Genomic DNA, 16,898 nt, shown 5'->3' with positions numbered 1-16,898 from the left:
TTAAGTAGCATATTGAAGAATCCTGTTTCAAATGAAAATATTTTTTTGAACAATAATGTTTATTGTCATAATAATAACAGAAAATATTACGATAAAATTCTAGCTTTATTTTGCTCACCAACTCCAGCTACAGTTCACATCTTGTGAATCTCCTCCAAACTCATGAAATGACTTTGCTTTATTCCAAGTAAGTTTCATCCTTGTTACTTGCCCACCTCTTATTAACAAACATTTTTCCTTCCACTAAACTTTTGTTTAATGTTTTTAGATACAGTGTTCCATGAACAAACAAACTTCTCAAGCAGTGGCATTTAGTGGTTGAAGCACTTGAAATAAATCACTCTGAATGTAATTAATCTACTGGGCCACACTTTAGAAAATGCTTCCTGGGGCGGTAGCCCAGGGCTCCAATTTTTGGGGGACGCTCAAAGATTATTACCTCTTTATTTTTTTAATGAATACATATTTTACAAATATTCCATGTTACACCAAACTTATATGCCCAAATTAGTTGAGGTGCATCAATATTTTGGGATTTTTATTATCATAAACAATATTCCTCTATTTGAAAATTCAGAAGTTACAGTCAGTTTCTTTAGGAAAAATATGGAGTTATGATTAGTACCTGCTATAAGGCGACTACCTATTAATGCACTTTAATTTTCTTTAATAAAATACATTTTCTTTAATGGACAGGGCACCAAGCTGGCTCCAGCCCGGGCCCCACATCCTTGTAAATCTGGCCCTGTGAACCTATGTAACATATGAGTTTCTTTTTTTGAATTAAATTACTGAATCTACAGAGACGCACCTGTAAATTAACAACTAGCAGAGCTTACCTGTAATCCTCACAACTTCCATTCATTATATGGTTTGTCCAGGTTTGTTGTGGACCGTTAAAGTATCTTACAAGCAGAGAAACATATCAATAGTTACATGTTTACTCTTTAAAATGTAACTACTGTTTCTGCTAGTTACTGCAGCGGTACCTGTCGTAGGAATCGAGAGAGTTGGCGACAGACATTCTCCTCAGGTGTCGCCTGAATACAGAGGAGGAGGAACTGAATCCAGATGTTCAGCACAAACTAAACACCAAAATGTCCACAACTTCTACTACTGAAGTACCAAAAACAGCAAAGACGGAAGGAGAGTGGTGCTACAACGTTAAGGGAGGCTAATGCTAAGTCAGAGGTGTGAAGTGTGAAACTATAGAACTAAAACCAGAACCAACTCGAGGAACCAACAGTGAGACGAAGTTATTCTCAACTAAAACCTGAACATAAATCATCTCTAACATCATGACTGAAGTGCATTAAATTCGGTTCAGACCCGTTTCTGCTTTTCATGGTCCAACACATCAGCACATCATACTGGATCGGACAGCACCTATTAGCCGCTAATGCTAGTGAAGCTCCTGCAGGTGCCATTATTGTGGAGTGAGTCATAATAATGATGCAAAATCTGTTAGAAAAATGTTTGCAGCACCTTTATTTCTTATCAGATTTCTATAAAATATTTGCATTATTGTGTCATTTTTCCGACCACAGATATTCCTGACTCAAACCACAGCAATGGCGCGTGCTAATTGACGTGATGTCCAGTCCAGTATTACATCAATGATCCAACTGCAGCTCATCAATACCGTCCATACTGATTTATTAATTAAAGTTTTTCCATTCTAAATGTCTAATTAAGCTGGAACCGGACTTCATGCTTCTCTAGCTCCAGTCCAGCTGTGCTGGTGTTGTTTCCCTCGGTTACCTGTCCAGGCTGCTGTACTGACAGGCGTCAGAATACGCTCGACTCAGTTTGGAGCCGCGCAGCAGCCGCACCGCGTCCTCCCGGTACAAAGGATACAGAGGGTTGCCGCTGGCAACCAGAGGTCAGAAGTCAGAGAGGTATAGAGCCACAGAAGAAGAGGAAAAGTTTGGGTAAAAATAAAAGGCAATCTTCAAAGAACAGAAAACAACTCGAAAAGTAGCAAGTAATTTTAACTCCTAAAAACAAATCTCACCTCTTTGCTCCTTAATCTCCTAATCTAAAACAAGAATCTTCTAATAACATGGCTTAGAAATAAAATCTGATCCAATTTCACCAAGATAATATATTACAAATTTATTATCTTAGATTCTTTCCTAAACGAGAAATTACAGAAAATATTTTTAAAAGGTGTTTTTTATTTTAATCTGGAGTATTATGGCCAGGCGTCAAGAATTTCTGCTTGATTAGGAGAATAAGGCCACACATTTATCAAATGTTTTATTTAAAATTACAAGAAAAAAGTTATTTTTTAATGAGAATCAAGTTGTTTCTTCAAAACAAATAATAGTACTGATAATAAATTGATGCTGATGTGATAAAAGGTGAAATATTTCCTTATGTGTAAAATTATTACTTCACAAAATGCTCAACATTCCTCATTTTAATTTGTTATTTCTCATGTTGAAGTTCTCATAAAGTTACTACTTTACTCTGGAAATATTACTTTGTTCTCAGTTAAAAAACATATATATATTCTGTGGTAGAGTTAACCTCAATTAATTAAGTCATCTTTTTATTGTACATATTTATATTAGTACTTTTTATTATTTATTTTATTATTTTTAATGAAGCCCTGCAATGACATTTCACTCAATATGTACATTTTAAATGTCCGATTGAATGACAGTAAAGTCTGTCGTGTATTTAAAGTCCAAATAAATAGAAGTTGTAAAACACATTAAAACAAGATGGCCGCCTTTGGGTTGCTGACGTCACTCTGAACTATGGAAACCCAAGGATAGCATAGAGGCAAAAAAAAAAAAAAATCCAGATTTTCAAAAAATTAAATCTCCAAAACCTAAAATGAATTTATCTGCCATGCGATCTGCTCAGTGTTTACCTTTGTGGAGGCGGTTGGCTTGGCGACCGTGACCTGCGCGCCATCTCAGATCGGGAGCAGTGATTGGACGACATCACCTGTTCTGGCACTGAGAGGGTGGAGCTGTGGAAGTCCCGCCCATTCTGCCTGTAATCTGCAATGAAACAAATAAACGTGGTTTATTCGTCTACATTTATGTGATCTAAAGATAAACTACAACTTGTGAGAAAAACTTTAAGTTTCTAACTTAACAGATGGAAAATCAGCTCCATAAAATAACCAGAAGTTAAAGTAACCTTCTGAATCTCAGGAGTTTATTTTTTGATTTTTTATTGTCAACTTAGTCAGAACAATCCTGTAAATGAGATTATACATTTAAACAGTAAATATTACATGCCATCACACTTTAACAATAACTCTGATTACTGCTCTTTATCACGGCTCCATTTCCATAAAATATGTACATGCATCACTACTTGTGTAATGTGTTATCATACATTAATAGATAACACTTCTATTTTATTTTGCATATTTTTTTTCAATTTATATTGAGAATATTATCTCTTATTTGTCCATGTCAAGGTGCTGTTGCCCAATAATTACCCAACACTGAGTAATTATTGGGCAAATAAAGAGAATTAAAAAAAAATGTTTTTAGAAAAAAGTAAATCAGATTTTTACAAAATAAATTCAGATTTTTACCAATGGAGACATTGTGTTCCAGGTAACTTTTTTTAGTAGAAATTCAAAATGTTTTGTACACCCTTTTTTTTCAAAAGATGAGTAAATTGTATTGTGGGATGTTGTGGTTACCTGAAATGACGCCAATGCCGTCTTCACAGTCGTAATCTGAAAACTCGCTGTCGCTGATCCTCTGAGATCCTACAAACACACAGAGGTAGGAAGAAACGAAAAGAAGGATGTTTAGAAGATTATATGTCATCTTTAGCTGGAAGCACAACAGATAGAAAACCATCAAACTCAGGAGCAGAACAAAAACAGAAAATAAATATGCAACTCTGATTGAGGCAAAAACCTTTGGTTGTGCAAAATGTCTTTTTAGTAACAAAAAATGTTAAAAACCATTGTGTCTTTCCTCTCACTTGAGAATGATGCGCTCCTTTGAATTGCCACCTAAAATTACAATAAGATACGCAGAAATTTGTGGAGTTTTGTGACAAGATGTGAAAATGTTAATGGGTAGTGAATACAAGGAACCACATTTAACGTGTTAATGCCAATCATGAGTCAAACGCATCATAACAATCCTTCATCCATAAACAAAAAGCAAACAAACTTCTATCAGTGTCTTCAGTCAGAGGCTTTTGTAACACTGACTGCTAGAGCATCTACAATAATTCTTTAAGGAATAACCCGTAATATCCAAATAAGCTGCTGCCGTTTACACTCCCACGTGAAAACGGCTGCAAACAGATGCACAAATATACAACCGTACATGTTTGAAAAGTCAAAGTGGAGCCTCCTGCACAACCAACAAGAGTCAAGGAAGTGGTTTCTGGATGGTAAGTCAACAACAAAACACTGGTCTCTTCCAGCAGCCATTGTACAGCGGTAAAAACAGTGGACAAAATGTGCTGGAGACCCTGTCCCTTTGGGTTGCTAGGCAACCCAAAGGGACAGGGCTCGTCAGGTTGTTACCTAGCAACAAAAATGTTAACATCGGAACGGTTTTGAAACAGCTTATTTTTTAAACACCAAAAAACATTACGTTATTGGCAAAACATTTAATTTTTTTAAATGCTTGGGCTGTTTTCAGAATCAGTAGAAACTATAATGGAAATATAAAAATGTGCAAAATGTAAATTTTGCATAAAAGGTCCCCTTTAACAATTCTATGGACAGAATAAAAAATTGTCCATCCTGGTTGTTTCTGATTTTATGGCTCCAGAAACAAAATTTGCAACACAAATTCAGAGGACTCCACACAGACACACAGGCACACACACAGGTGTTATTACCTGAGTTAAAGTAAGGACCTTTATCTGGTAACGCATCATAAGAAGTGGAACAACAAACAAACAAAAAATAGATGTTAAAAAAACGACATGATGGAATAAAGACACAAAATAAAGATCTATATTTCTAAAATTGATAAAAATGTATCAATAAGCAGCGATAACATAAGAAAAAGAACGTGACTGAGTGAGAATTGGTGTGTTTCTGGTGTGACTCACTCTGAAGCCTCCTGCTGCTCTGGGACGGCTCTGTCTGCAGACCCCTCCTCTGCAGGTAGGGGGAGGCGTTGGGCAGCGGCACCGAGGAAACGTCATGAAGCTGCAGCTTGTACCAGTGAGGCTGATCGTCCAGCAGCGCCGACTCCAGCTCTATCAGGACCTGACGACAAACGAAACACGGGGGAACGTGAGGACGCCATTCCTTAAAGCCAGAGTTCCTCAAACCTTCAGTCTGAGGATCACTTAACCTATTTAACAAACACTTACGGACCATCTAGCTTCAAATTACCCCTCATTATTACAACATGTTAATATATACAATCTAAAATGAAAATATTAGTATTATGAAAACTTAGTATTGTTGTTTTCTTTGTTCTTCCATGCTGCTTGACAGATGTGAAAAGCCATAAACACGTCTCCTCGGGGTGTTTTGAGTTATTTACAGATTCTTAAAGTGTAGATTTCCAATGTCAAACATGGAAATCAAAAACAAATTGTTCTTTACTACCAAGTGTTGTGTGCGTTAATAACATTTACAGCTTGTAATTTAGGAGCACAATTAAAAGAAAAACAGACTTGAGTTGCTTTGCCAGAAACAAAAAATAAACATAAAATCATCCACCCATTTCAATCAACCGCATTTATCTATTGTATTTAATCGAATAAATTTTAATAGTCGTTAGTAGTGAGCAGAGCATAATACGCTAGCAAAGTCGTAAAAAACAAAACAGTTCTCACCAACAGACTCGTTCACGGCAGAGCCGTTCAAAAGAATCGAATAAATCGCTAACGAACGACAAATCAAACCTCTCAGCAGGTTCGACTTAGTTTCCTCCAATCACATAAATAGTTCTGGAGTTGTTTTATTGTGAATGACCCGATTTTAACCCATTCATTCATCATTATTTTTTAAACACGATCCTTTGCTAAGCTAGCTGTAGCGTCGCACTTTGAGCTAACGTAACGTCACGGGAAATAAACGGTCGTTCATATGCAATACCTTGAGGACCACTAGGGGGCTCCCGCGGACCACCCACATATGATGCTTTCAGCTCTGCTCCAGGTGTGCTCACCTCTCCCAGGAACTGGCTCTCCTCCTCTCGGACTCTGGCCTGGTCCCAGACGGTGAGCTCCAGCATCCGTTCCCTGAACTCGCGCCGATGAACCGGGGAATACATGAAGGTCTGGTTCCAGCGAGGCTCCAGGGACTTCTTCACCGTCTTCGTCCTGCGTTTGCTCTTATCACTGGGAAGAAAGCAGATGAGACACAAGGATTTACATCAAGTGTAAAGTGTGAACTGGGGTTATAATAGTTGTGGGGTTTTTTTTATTATAGTCCAGTTTTATTCTGTTGTGAATTTTTTTCTAATTCAGTTAGTTTTGATTAGTTTTTAGAGTGTGTTTGCTAGTTTGTATTAATTAATATCAGAGTTTGGTATATTTCCTTAAGTAATCTTTTGGAAAAATTTACTTTTAGGAGTATTTTTACTATGCTGTACTTTCTACTTTTACTTGAGTAATTTTATTAGGAACTATTTCTACTCTTACTTGAGTAAAATTTCTGGATTTTCTACCCACTGCTAAAAAACCCCAAACATGTTTCAATCAAAAATACACCAGAAACAGACACACATCAGCAGTTTTTGTTAAAGTTTAAGACATTTTATAATAAAAGAAACTGATTTTGAAAAAAAAATTGCCTGATTTTGTTAGTTTATAATTGATTATTTATATTTATACATTTTGTCTTTAAAATGACAAAATTTCCACTTAACATTATATTTTGGTTAACTATATTTATAATATTTTAAAAAAATATTTAATATACAAAAATTGTATTTTAAAATATATCCAGTATTTTTAAATATTAACTATAATAATTTTTAAAAAAATATCTAATGTTTTTATTAAACAATTAATAATTTTATCAGTTATTCAGTACTTGAGTGGAGTTTTTATCAAATACCTTTTACTCTCAACTTGAATAATTTTTTGGAAGGCTGCTTCCTGTTTTTATTTTGGACCAAAAGTAATTTACAGATTCCTTTTTTACAAAATGTTGGCTACTTTATTAAAATATTGTCTCTTTAGTAGGTAAAGTAAGGTAAGGTAAAACCAAAAAACGTGTTAAGAAGTAATTTTTTTCAGTTTTAAGTTGAGTTCTTTCAGCTCAATCATTTTTGCCGTAAGGGAAAGAAGTTTGAGGACCGCTGACTTAAAGCTACTGACAGCAAAAACTAAAAATCTTACAATATTTTTTGATCTAGTTTCTGTTGCAAAGGAAAGGAACATAAAGTATAACAATAGTGAAAAGATTACAGGAATAACAGCAATAACGTAGTTTTGTTTTTCTTTGTTCTTCTACCTTCTGTCCGGCAGGAAGTAGATCTTGACGTATGGGTTTCGCGGTCGTCCATCGTCCCGAACAGGAAGCTCTTTGGCTCCAAGGACCGTGACGATCAGCTGATGACCAACCTTATCATACCACAGCTTGATCTGTATTAAAACATTAAATACAGCAACATTAGAAACAAAACAGAGAACGGATCTGACCCATTCATACTGGTTTAAACTTTATAAAGGGCAGTAGCCCAGGGCTCCATTTATAGGGGGCGTCCCTCATGGTCGCTCTGCTCTGCAGCCATTATTTGAGATTCTAATCGACTGCTCCCAGTTGAAAAAACTAGAGGTCAACAATATTTTAGCATTAGTGTAAAACTGGACCGATTTTAGTAACTATTTCTGCATTTTCTACCCACTGAATTAAAAACAAACTTAAGCTTTAACAAAAAATTCACTAGGCACAGACACACACCTGCAGCTTTTGTTAAAGCTTCATCAGTTTTTTATTGAAAGAAACTGATTTGGAAATTTTTTTCTTTATATTGTAATTGTTATTTGTAGAAATTATTTACATTTTAATATTTAAAATACCCAAATTTCCACATAATTTAATACTTTGGTCCGTTTGATGATATCGTTTTAAATATTAAATAATTGATGTTTTGATCAGTTTTACCAAATACCTTAAGCTACTTTTTACTTTTACTTGAGTAAAAATATGTTGAAGTCTTACTTCAGTACAATTTTTTATGTTTTCTCATATTGATCATGAGAAAAAATGACACATATTTGGAAAAGTTGCTTCATAAATTGCAGGTAAGCATCTTTTTTACACTAAACTGATGGACTCTACAGCTAACAACAAACTCAAGCTAACCTACAGCCTAACTCTCTACGGGTTACCTGGATCCTGGGAACCAGAGGAGGCCTGTTTGCGCTCTGTAAACACATACACATCACCATGGAAACGCCTGTTTACAGACGGGTTTGTGGGCCTGGGTGCGAGATGTTGGCTGAACTTACGGAGACTTGTCCCGACAGAACGCTGGGGCTCATGGGAGAGGTGACGGAGATGGACGGCCCGACCTTCTGGGAGTCAAAGGAACTGGAACCTGAGCACAGAACAAAACCCAGTTTCACTGGAGCCGCTTTATCCAACACGCGATACTTTAGTAGCTTACAACACTGTTTCTCAAAACCTCAGAATGTTGGAGAGAAGATGAGAAAGAAAAATACAATAATAATAAATTTTATATTTTTTTGATATTTTTTAATCATTTCTTAATAAAATATGAATACATTTTTTTTAATGTTATTTCTGATGCTTATTTTCTGTGCTAGCAAGAAAAAGACCAAAGGAACTGTCCCAAGGAACTGTCCCAAATGGAAATTAAATGTTGTAACTCCAATCTCATGACTGTGTTGACATGCTAACAGCTCATTTAAATTAGCAGTCAATGCTAATCCACATCATTTGCTTTTGCTGTTCCTTTATAAATCCATCTGTACATTTTGGTAACAGGAAGAAAAGGTTCAAACTTCCTGCTTCTTTCCCTACTCTGCATTCATTAAGCCTCATTTTCCAACTTCTCTGGCATTTGTTGTTAGAGATCAGGTATTATCTGAGCTTTCAAGATGCTAATCAGCTGCTAACGATTGTAAAAACAAAACCTTGCAATGGTTAAAAAAGTTAACCACGACATCTCATCCAAATAAATTAAAAATAAATAACAGAAGCCTCCTAAAAGAACCAAACTAATGTAGAAAATGAAAACAATATCAGTGTCTTGTCAGAGGCTTCCTCAAAGTCGCTGCAACACAGACAGCTAGATAATATCTTTCCTGCCATCACCATCTACAATAACTCTTTGAAGAATTCAAATTAGTATGGGTTACAACAACATTTAAATTCTCTTTAGGATCAATATATGAATTTTAATAATATGATTAATTCTAACTGAGCTAAAACAGGAACACCTTAATGTCGCACTCTGAGGGAAGAAGTTTAACTGCCGTGGTTTTCTGTAAGCTTGTGTTGGATTATTCTTTGTGTAAAAACTCACTGGAGTCCAGGTGAACACTGGAGGCGTCTGCAGCTCTAGAAACATCTCTGTTGACCAAGAACCAGCAGATACCCGTTAGCATTAGCAACTCATAAAACATGTTTTAAAGTCAGATATGGTCTCAGATGCTGAATATGGGAACATCTTTAATTTTTTAGCTTGGACTGGACCAGATGTGTGACCCACCGGATCGGTCGGCAGACCACCAGCTCCACCTGCGGTTCTGGTTTGGACTCCATGATGATGTCATAAACCTCGTTGAATGTGGCGCCCTGAAGAACCCGGCCGTTCCACTCCAGAACCTGATCACCTGGAGATCAAAAATGTAACATATGTTACAGTTTACACTGCAAAAAGCAAACGAGCCACACTGACTAGATGGACTTTGATATTTATTACTGGATTGGACTGAGCCTATTAGCCGCTAATGGCTAGCAAAAGATAACTGTCCAAGAAATAACTCAAGTAAAAAAAGTTTACTCAAGTACTGAGTAACTGATCAAAGTATCAATTATCTAATGATTTGAAACTACATTAGATGGATCAAAACATAAAAGTTAAGTAAAAATTTTGGTATTTTATTGATCAAAATGAAAAAAATAACAAAATCAGGCAAAAGATAATTTTTCAAATCAGTTTCTTTCAATTAAATCTTCTGAAACTTTAACAAAAACTGCAGGTGAGTGTCTGTGTCTGGTGAATCTTTGGTTAAAACATGTTTGTTTTTCATTCAGTGGGTAGAAAAAAAATGAAATTTTTACTCAAGTAAGAGTAGAAATACTTTATAATAAAATTTCTCAAGTAAAAGTAAAAAGTACAGCATAGTAAAATACTCTTAAAACTAGATTTTAAAAAAAGTTACTCAAGTAAATGTAACTAGTTACTACCAAAATTGGGTCGGTTTACTCTACATACAGAGCCGTTGCCAAGGCAACCGACTGACATGATGTGTGTTGTCACATGACGTCTAACCCAGTAATATATCTCAAAGTAGATGACCCCAAAAAGGAAAATTTTTTTACAAAGTGAAACTAAAATAAAACAATCAGGTTGATGGAAATAGAAAATCAGACGTCTGGTAAGTTAAGATTTTTATATCAACTATAACTACTTTATTGTAAATTGAAGAAAGCAACATTTAACGTATAATAAGAGACGTAATGTATGAGCACAAGCTCTGTTTACCTGGTCTCAGATGTCCCACCGTGTCTGCCAGACTTCCTCTCTTCACTTTGGTGATGAACGCACACAGACGGCCAGACTCCGTCATCTTCCCACCGACAACCTGAAAAAACCCGGCGCCCATCAGCAAGCCACTGAACGCCACTGGGATGATCATAAGAGAAACAGCAGCGCCACCTTGAGGCCCAGCAGGGCTCCTGTGTCTGCAGGAACCGTCCCGTCCTTCATCCTCTTGTTCAGGACGATTCGACCAATCAGACGCTCCCCATCTTTGGATTGTTGCCATGTGACCGGCTGCTAACGAATCACAAAAAATACTGTTTAATTCGTAAAAACGGACAGGCAGAAAGGCAGACAGGAAAAGGATGTTATGATGGAGGGCGTGTTTGTTGAGTTACCATAGACATAGGTGCAGGCTCGCCATGCCAGGGACCGTGATCCCACCACTGGCTCTCCATGTCTCCTGAAAACAACAAAACAAATTTCATAAAAACAATTAAAACTCATAAAGATTAAAAAAAAAAAAACTTAACCTTTGGTCCAAATCAACTTTTCTTTTCTATTTTGTTTTTTTCTCTTTTGTTTATTTAAAACACATCTGAAATGAAATCCTGCTTGGCTTCTGCATACGGTCACAAGATCCAGCATAACACTGTTCAGCTATTTAATATTTATAGATACATTTTGTTAAGGCATCCCTTACTGTTCTCTCTTTTTAAAGGAAGTCTCTCTTCTTGGTTTGGCCTTTGTTTATGTACATCCCTTTAAAATCTTCTTGGAAAAGAAATTGTATTTAAATAGACCATAAGGGACCAATTTCAATTGGAATATGTCTGTGTGAATTTTGTGTGTTTCTGTTTCGATTCCTTGACTGGTTTTCTTCTTAGATCCAGCTTCAGTTGAAAGGCTTCAGTAAAGACGTTGCACTGATTTCCTTTAGTAGACAGTTTGTCCTGCTGTCAAAAGCCGGTTTGATCACCTACATCCATTTCCTCCACAGAGGAGAAACAATGAGATTACATCCATTCACAACAACTACACATATCTTTTTTCTGATTCCGTTTTCACAAAAAAGTCTTCTTTATTGACTCCCAATGAGGCTGCATAACTCTGTAAAAACACACTATCTCATCAAGTATTTTTGTTCTGGTTCTGCTCTGCATTTCCGGAGCCAGAACCAAACATGGAGAAGCAGCATTCAGCTTCTATGCACCACAAATCTGGAACAAACTTCCAGAAAACTGAAAAACAGAAGAAACACTGAGTTCCTTTAAGCCTAGAGCTGTTTGGTTGCTTTTGAACCATTATAAATTGAACATTGACCGACTTATTTCATGTGTATTGATGATTTTAACAATGGTTCTTGAGAAAATGAATTGTCCGTTGTTGGTTTTCACAACAATATGTTTCTTTTTTGTTATGTTTTCCCAATGCAAAGCACTTTGAACTACTGTGTTGCTGAAATGTGATATAAAAATAAACTTGACTGATTTATTGATTGTCTAGTTTTTAGTGCAAATATCTTAGTTCACTTTAAAAAAAAGACAAAATTAACTTACAACTGACTTTCCAGAAAGATATAAGAGTCTGTTTTCAGTCAATAATTCTTACTTCTTCCGTTGCAGATAAAACAAACTCCTATATCTTTCTGAAAAGCTACTTCTAAGTTAGATTTTTTTTTTCTTATTTCAAGTGTTGTAAGATACTTACACTAGAAACTAGACCAAAACTCCTTGGTAATATTTTGTTTTTTTGCAGTGAAAACAGCTCTGGGATCAGTTTTAAGCAGCATTATTGTCCATCACCTGCAGTTTGAACCTATAAACTTTCTGTCATCAGTGAAAGAAGATTAAATGCAGGTAAAGGAATAACAGAGTGTTTGAGCCTATAAAGGGACAGGAAGTCCTCTTAGACCCGTCATCAGGTGCAGATCGCTGCCAGAAAGCCTGTGCAGTACTCACAGGTCTGAGAGGACGACGCCATGATAAAAGACGAAGCTTTAGATGAAGAAGAGCAGGAGGTGAACCTGCAGCTCCTCGCTCCTCCTCTCTGGGTGAGGGATCGCAGTTTGCCCCGAGCTCCGCCTGCAGGCTGCAGGGCGGCTCATACCTGTCTGTAACAAGATTAACTCAGGCCAAACACAGAGTCCGTCTCTCTGTCAGCGGCAGCATCGTGGCTTCAGCTGAACTTCACCGGTTGCTAACCTGCTGTTTGCTTCACTTTGGGTCAGAGAGTCTGCAAACTGGGAGAAACATTTTAGCAACTCCAAGCACTTTCTTGAAACTTTAACCTTAAGAACTTGGAAAAATCCAACAGATTTCCAGGAAAATGAGCAAAATATGCAGCTCAGCAGCAGATCCAGGCCGCCTTGTCCACACTTTGGTTCCCTCCTGCACTGTTTCTATTCCTGCTTCCTTGCAGCGACTCCTGGTAATCCAAACTCTTCACTTGTAATCCAATTGACGGAAAGCATTGACGCTGATTCTGTGACCCATCAGAACCGACCGGCTGAGATGTTTGCCTCCCACCATGGCCAGATTATCGGCCAGCTTCTCCGGGATCCGTTCTGTTTTCCAGTCGAGTTTGTCGGAGGTTTTTAGGTTGCGTCCTGCGGTCCAGCTGTCTTCAGTAATGCAGCGTCAGCAACTCTGAGCTGATCTCTCACCTCTGACCCCCGGTGGGAGGAGTCACTCTGAGCCAATCAGACTCCATCGTCTCTCATGACTTTGGTCCCTGAGACCTAGACACAGAAGATTAACCGAACGCAGAACGTGGAAACTGAAACTCTGCCGACGTTCCTGAAGTCAGAGTCCGAAGCCCTGAAGACCGACTCTCAGGAGGAGAGCGTATCTGAATAATGGGTTACCATGGCAACGATGGAAAAAAACCAAAACCAGCACAGCTTCATAGAGAAATGTTTTACATGATAACTTAAGTTGGAAAGCGCCAAGAGCCTTGTTTCAGTTCCAGAGTTTCTCAAGTTTCAACAACTCAAATTTAAGACTTTTAAAAACCAGTATATATTAAATTTAAGACCTACTTCACCACAGAAATCTATAAACATCAACCAGCCAGCTAGAGACAAACTTGAAAACATGACTAAGACACAAAAAACGCCATCTAGCTAGCAACGGTACATTAGCAGCTAGTTAGCGATAGCCTCAACCTTCTCAATTCACAAAACGCAACAAATGTGACAGAATGCCATTCAAATGTAAAGTCCCACAAATAAAAAATACAAAAATGGAATATACGAGATAAAATAGTGCAAATAGACAAAATTTCAGACCTTTGAGTAACATATTAAAGGACAAGTCACTTTAAAAAAATTAATTTAAGACATTTTAAGGATGCGTGGACACTTTACGTTCATGTCCATCTGAGCTGCAGTGAGTTCATGCTTGGATGTTGTGATAAATTTCTGAAGGCAAGAGGTTTTAAAGAGACAGAGCCCCAATTTCAAGGCGTGAAATCAGAAAGCAAAATTTATTTTAAGTGAAATTTGATATATGCACCATTTGTATAACAATTGAAGGTAGCAGTTACTTGGTTGTGCTATAAAATGGCCTGGAAAGCAGATAAAAATGTTCCAAAAAATGTAGGATATGAATGTTTTTTACATTACATACAGAGAAAAAACACAGAATGAGTTCAAAAATGCTGATCTTTAACAAACCAATCCATATCTACAATATTTAGTGGGGTTTGGAGGTAGTCCAGAAGAATTTAACACAAAGGTAATGGCCAATCATTTGTGTCAGAGGAAAAAAAAGTTGTCTAATGTGGATCAGTACCACCATAAGAAACCAGACGCCTGCAACCAAAATGATGAGAGGAAAGTAGAGAGTTTTCTCACGGGAACCCTCTGTTGTGAGGCTGAGGAAGTGCAGGTGAAGCTGGTTGGAGGTGAAGCCAGATTCAGCTGTAAGAAGATTATCACACTGAGCTAATTTAAGTCAGAGACACTGAGAACACACACAGCATCTCCTTTTCCACTCTCCCTCCTTCTTGTTTTCTCTGTTTAAAGCCTGAAAACTCAAGATATCACTGAAAGACAAGTTCCAGGAAAAAGCCAAAAATACTTCACACTTCCACTAGGGGGCAGAAGACAATTTAAACTAATGAGGTATTCTGTTACAGGAAGCATGTTCACTTATCGCTACGGTTACACTGCAAAAACACAAAATCTTACAAGGTATTTTTTGAATAGTTTCTAGTCCATAATAGTGCATAATAAGACAAAATTAACTTAAAAGTCACTTTTCAGCAAGATAAAGGAGCTTGTTTAAAGTCAAGAATTTATTAACCTTGATTAAAAGGTTCTAGTTCCACTGCAAGATTATTTCACTTATAACAAGATATATATAACAAGATATAATCTGCCAATGAAAGTAGAACTTTCTCATCAAAATTAAGGAATTATTGATACTCTAGATGTGTGTTTCTATGTTCTGATGCTCTGGATGAGTGTTTCTATGTTCTGATGCTCTGGATGTGTGTTTCTATGTTCTGACACTGGATGTGTGTTTCTATGTTCTGACGTTCTGGATGTGTGTTTCTATGTTCTGACGTTCTGGATGTGTGTTTCTATGTTCTGACGCTCTGGATGTGTGTTTCTATGTTCTGACGTTCTGGATGTGTGTTTCTATGTTCTGACGTTCTGGATGTGTGTTTCTATGTTCTGACGCTCTGGATGTGTGTTTCTATGTTCTGACGTTCTGGATGTGTGTTTCTATGTTCTGACGTTCTGGATGTGTGTTTCTATGTTCTGATGCTCTGGATGAGTGTTTCTATGTTCTGACATTCTGGATGAGTGTTTCTATGTTCTGATGCTCTGGATGTGTGTTTCTATGTTCTGATATTCTGGATGTGTGTTTCTATGTTCTGATGCTCTGGATGTGTGTTTCTATGTTCTGATATTCTGGATGTGTGTTTCTATGTTCTGATGCTCTGGATGAGTGTTTCTATGTTCTGACGCTCTGGATGAGTGTTTCTATGTTCTGATATTCTGGATGTGTGTTTCTATGTTCTGATGCTCTGGATGTGTGTTTCTATGTTCTGATATTCTGGATGTGTGTTTCTATGTTCTGATGCTCTGGATGTGTGTTTCTATGTTCTGACGTTCTGGATGAGTGTTTCTATGTTCTGACGTGCTGGATGTGTGTTTCTATGTTCTGATGCTCTGGATGAGTGTTTCTATGTTATAACGCTCTGGATGAGTGTTTCTATGTTCTAACGCTCTGGATGTGTGTTTCTATGTTCTAACGCTCTGGATGTGTGTTTCTATGTTCTGATATTCTGGATGTGTGTTTCTATGTTCTAACGCTCTGGATGTGTGTTTCTATGTTCTGATATTCTGGATGTGTGTTTCTATGTTCTAACGCTCTGGATGTGTGTTTCTATGGTCTGATATTGGGGATGTGTGTTTCTATGTTCTAACGCTCTGGATGTGTGTTTCTATGTTCTGATATTCTGGATGTGTGTTTCTATGTTCTAACGCTCTGGATGTGTGTTTCTATGTTCTGATATTCTGGATGTGTGTTTCTATGTTCTAACGCTCTGGATGTGTGTTTCTATGTTCTGATATTCTGGATGTGTGTTTCTATGTTCTGACGCTCTGGATGTGTGTTTCTATGTTCTGATATTCTGGATGTGTGTTTCTATGTTCTGATATTCTGGATGTGTGTTTCTATGTTCTGATATTCTGGATGTGTGTTTCTATGTTCTGATATTCTGGATGTGTGTTTCTATGTTCTGATATTCTGGATGTGTGTTTCTATGTTCTGATACTCTGTATGTGTGTTTCTATGTTCTGACGCTCTGGATGTGTGTTTCTATGTAGCTTTCTTCTCCTGTAGTTCTTACTGTCAGGCTCATCACAGCTGGTGTATTCAGGTGTGGTCAGCAGCTCCTCATCTGAACTGCTGAAGCTGCCAATCACGTGCATCTTCCCCATCATCCTCCCTCTCTGTGCCATGCTCTCATTGGTGGGCTTCCTCTTGAGGGCGGAGCTCGGGTCCAGGAGTTGCTGTGGCAACGGGCTGCGTCGAGGAGACGTGGGGCTGAGGTGATTGGGAGTCCTGTCAACTGAGAATGACCTCTGACCTCCAGACCCAATCAGTCCTTGAGGCTGATTCTGGCGGACGGCTGAGGAGCGAAATAATGAGTTAATAAAGCAAGACATTAATATGAATCTGTTTTTTACTGACTTATGTATCTTTTTTTTATTAATTCACCAAATAGTGCATAAAAAAT

General features: G+C 37.4%; 1 protein-coding gene across 1 annotated transcript in view; it reads right to left on the bottom strand.

Moving 5' to 3' along the window:
- LOC122843842 (regulating synaptic membrane exocytosis protein 2-like) overlaps positions 1-16,898 on the bottom strand; it is a 47,551-nt gene that overhangs the window by 17,062 nt on the left and 13,591 nt on the right. The window contains 16 exon segments of the mRNA XM_044138924.1: positions 840-905; positions 990-1,040; positions 2,882-3,014; positions 3,674-3,742; positions 4,840-4,863; positions 5,056-5,215; positions 6,129-6,300; positions 7,421-7,551; positions 8,302-8,337; positions 8,422-8,510; positions 9,462-9,508; positions 9,648-9,771; positions 10,647-10,746; positions 10,821-10,940; positions 11,042-11,106; positions 16,509-16,790. Of these exon segments, the coding sequence (XP_043994859.1) occupies positions 840-905; positions 990-1,040; positions 2,882-3,014; positions 3,674-3,742; positions 4,840-4,863; positions 5,056-5,215; positions 6,129-6,300; positions 7,421-7,551; positions 8,302-8,337; positions 8,422-8,510; positions 9,462-9,508; positions 9,648-9,771; positions 10,647-10,746; positions 10,821-10,940; positions 11,042-11,106; positions 16,509-16,790 (1,669 nt within the window).

Source organism: Gambusia affinis, linkage group LG14 (assembly GCF_019740435.1).
Source record: "Gambusia affinis linkage group LG14, SWU_Gaff_1.0, whole genome shotgun sequence".
Lineage (NCBI taxonomy): Eukaryota > Metazoa > Chordata > Actinopteri > Cyprinodontiformes > Poeciliidae > Gambusia > Gambusia affinis.
This window is presented reverse-complemented; position numbering and strand designations above follow the sequence as displayed.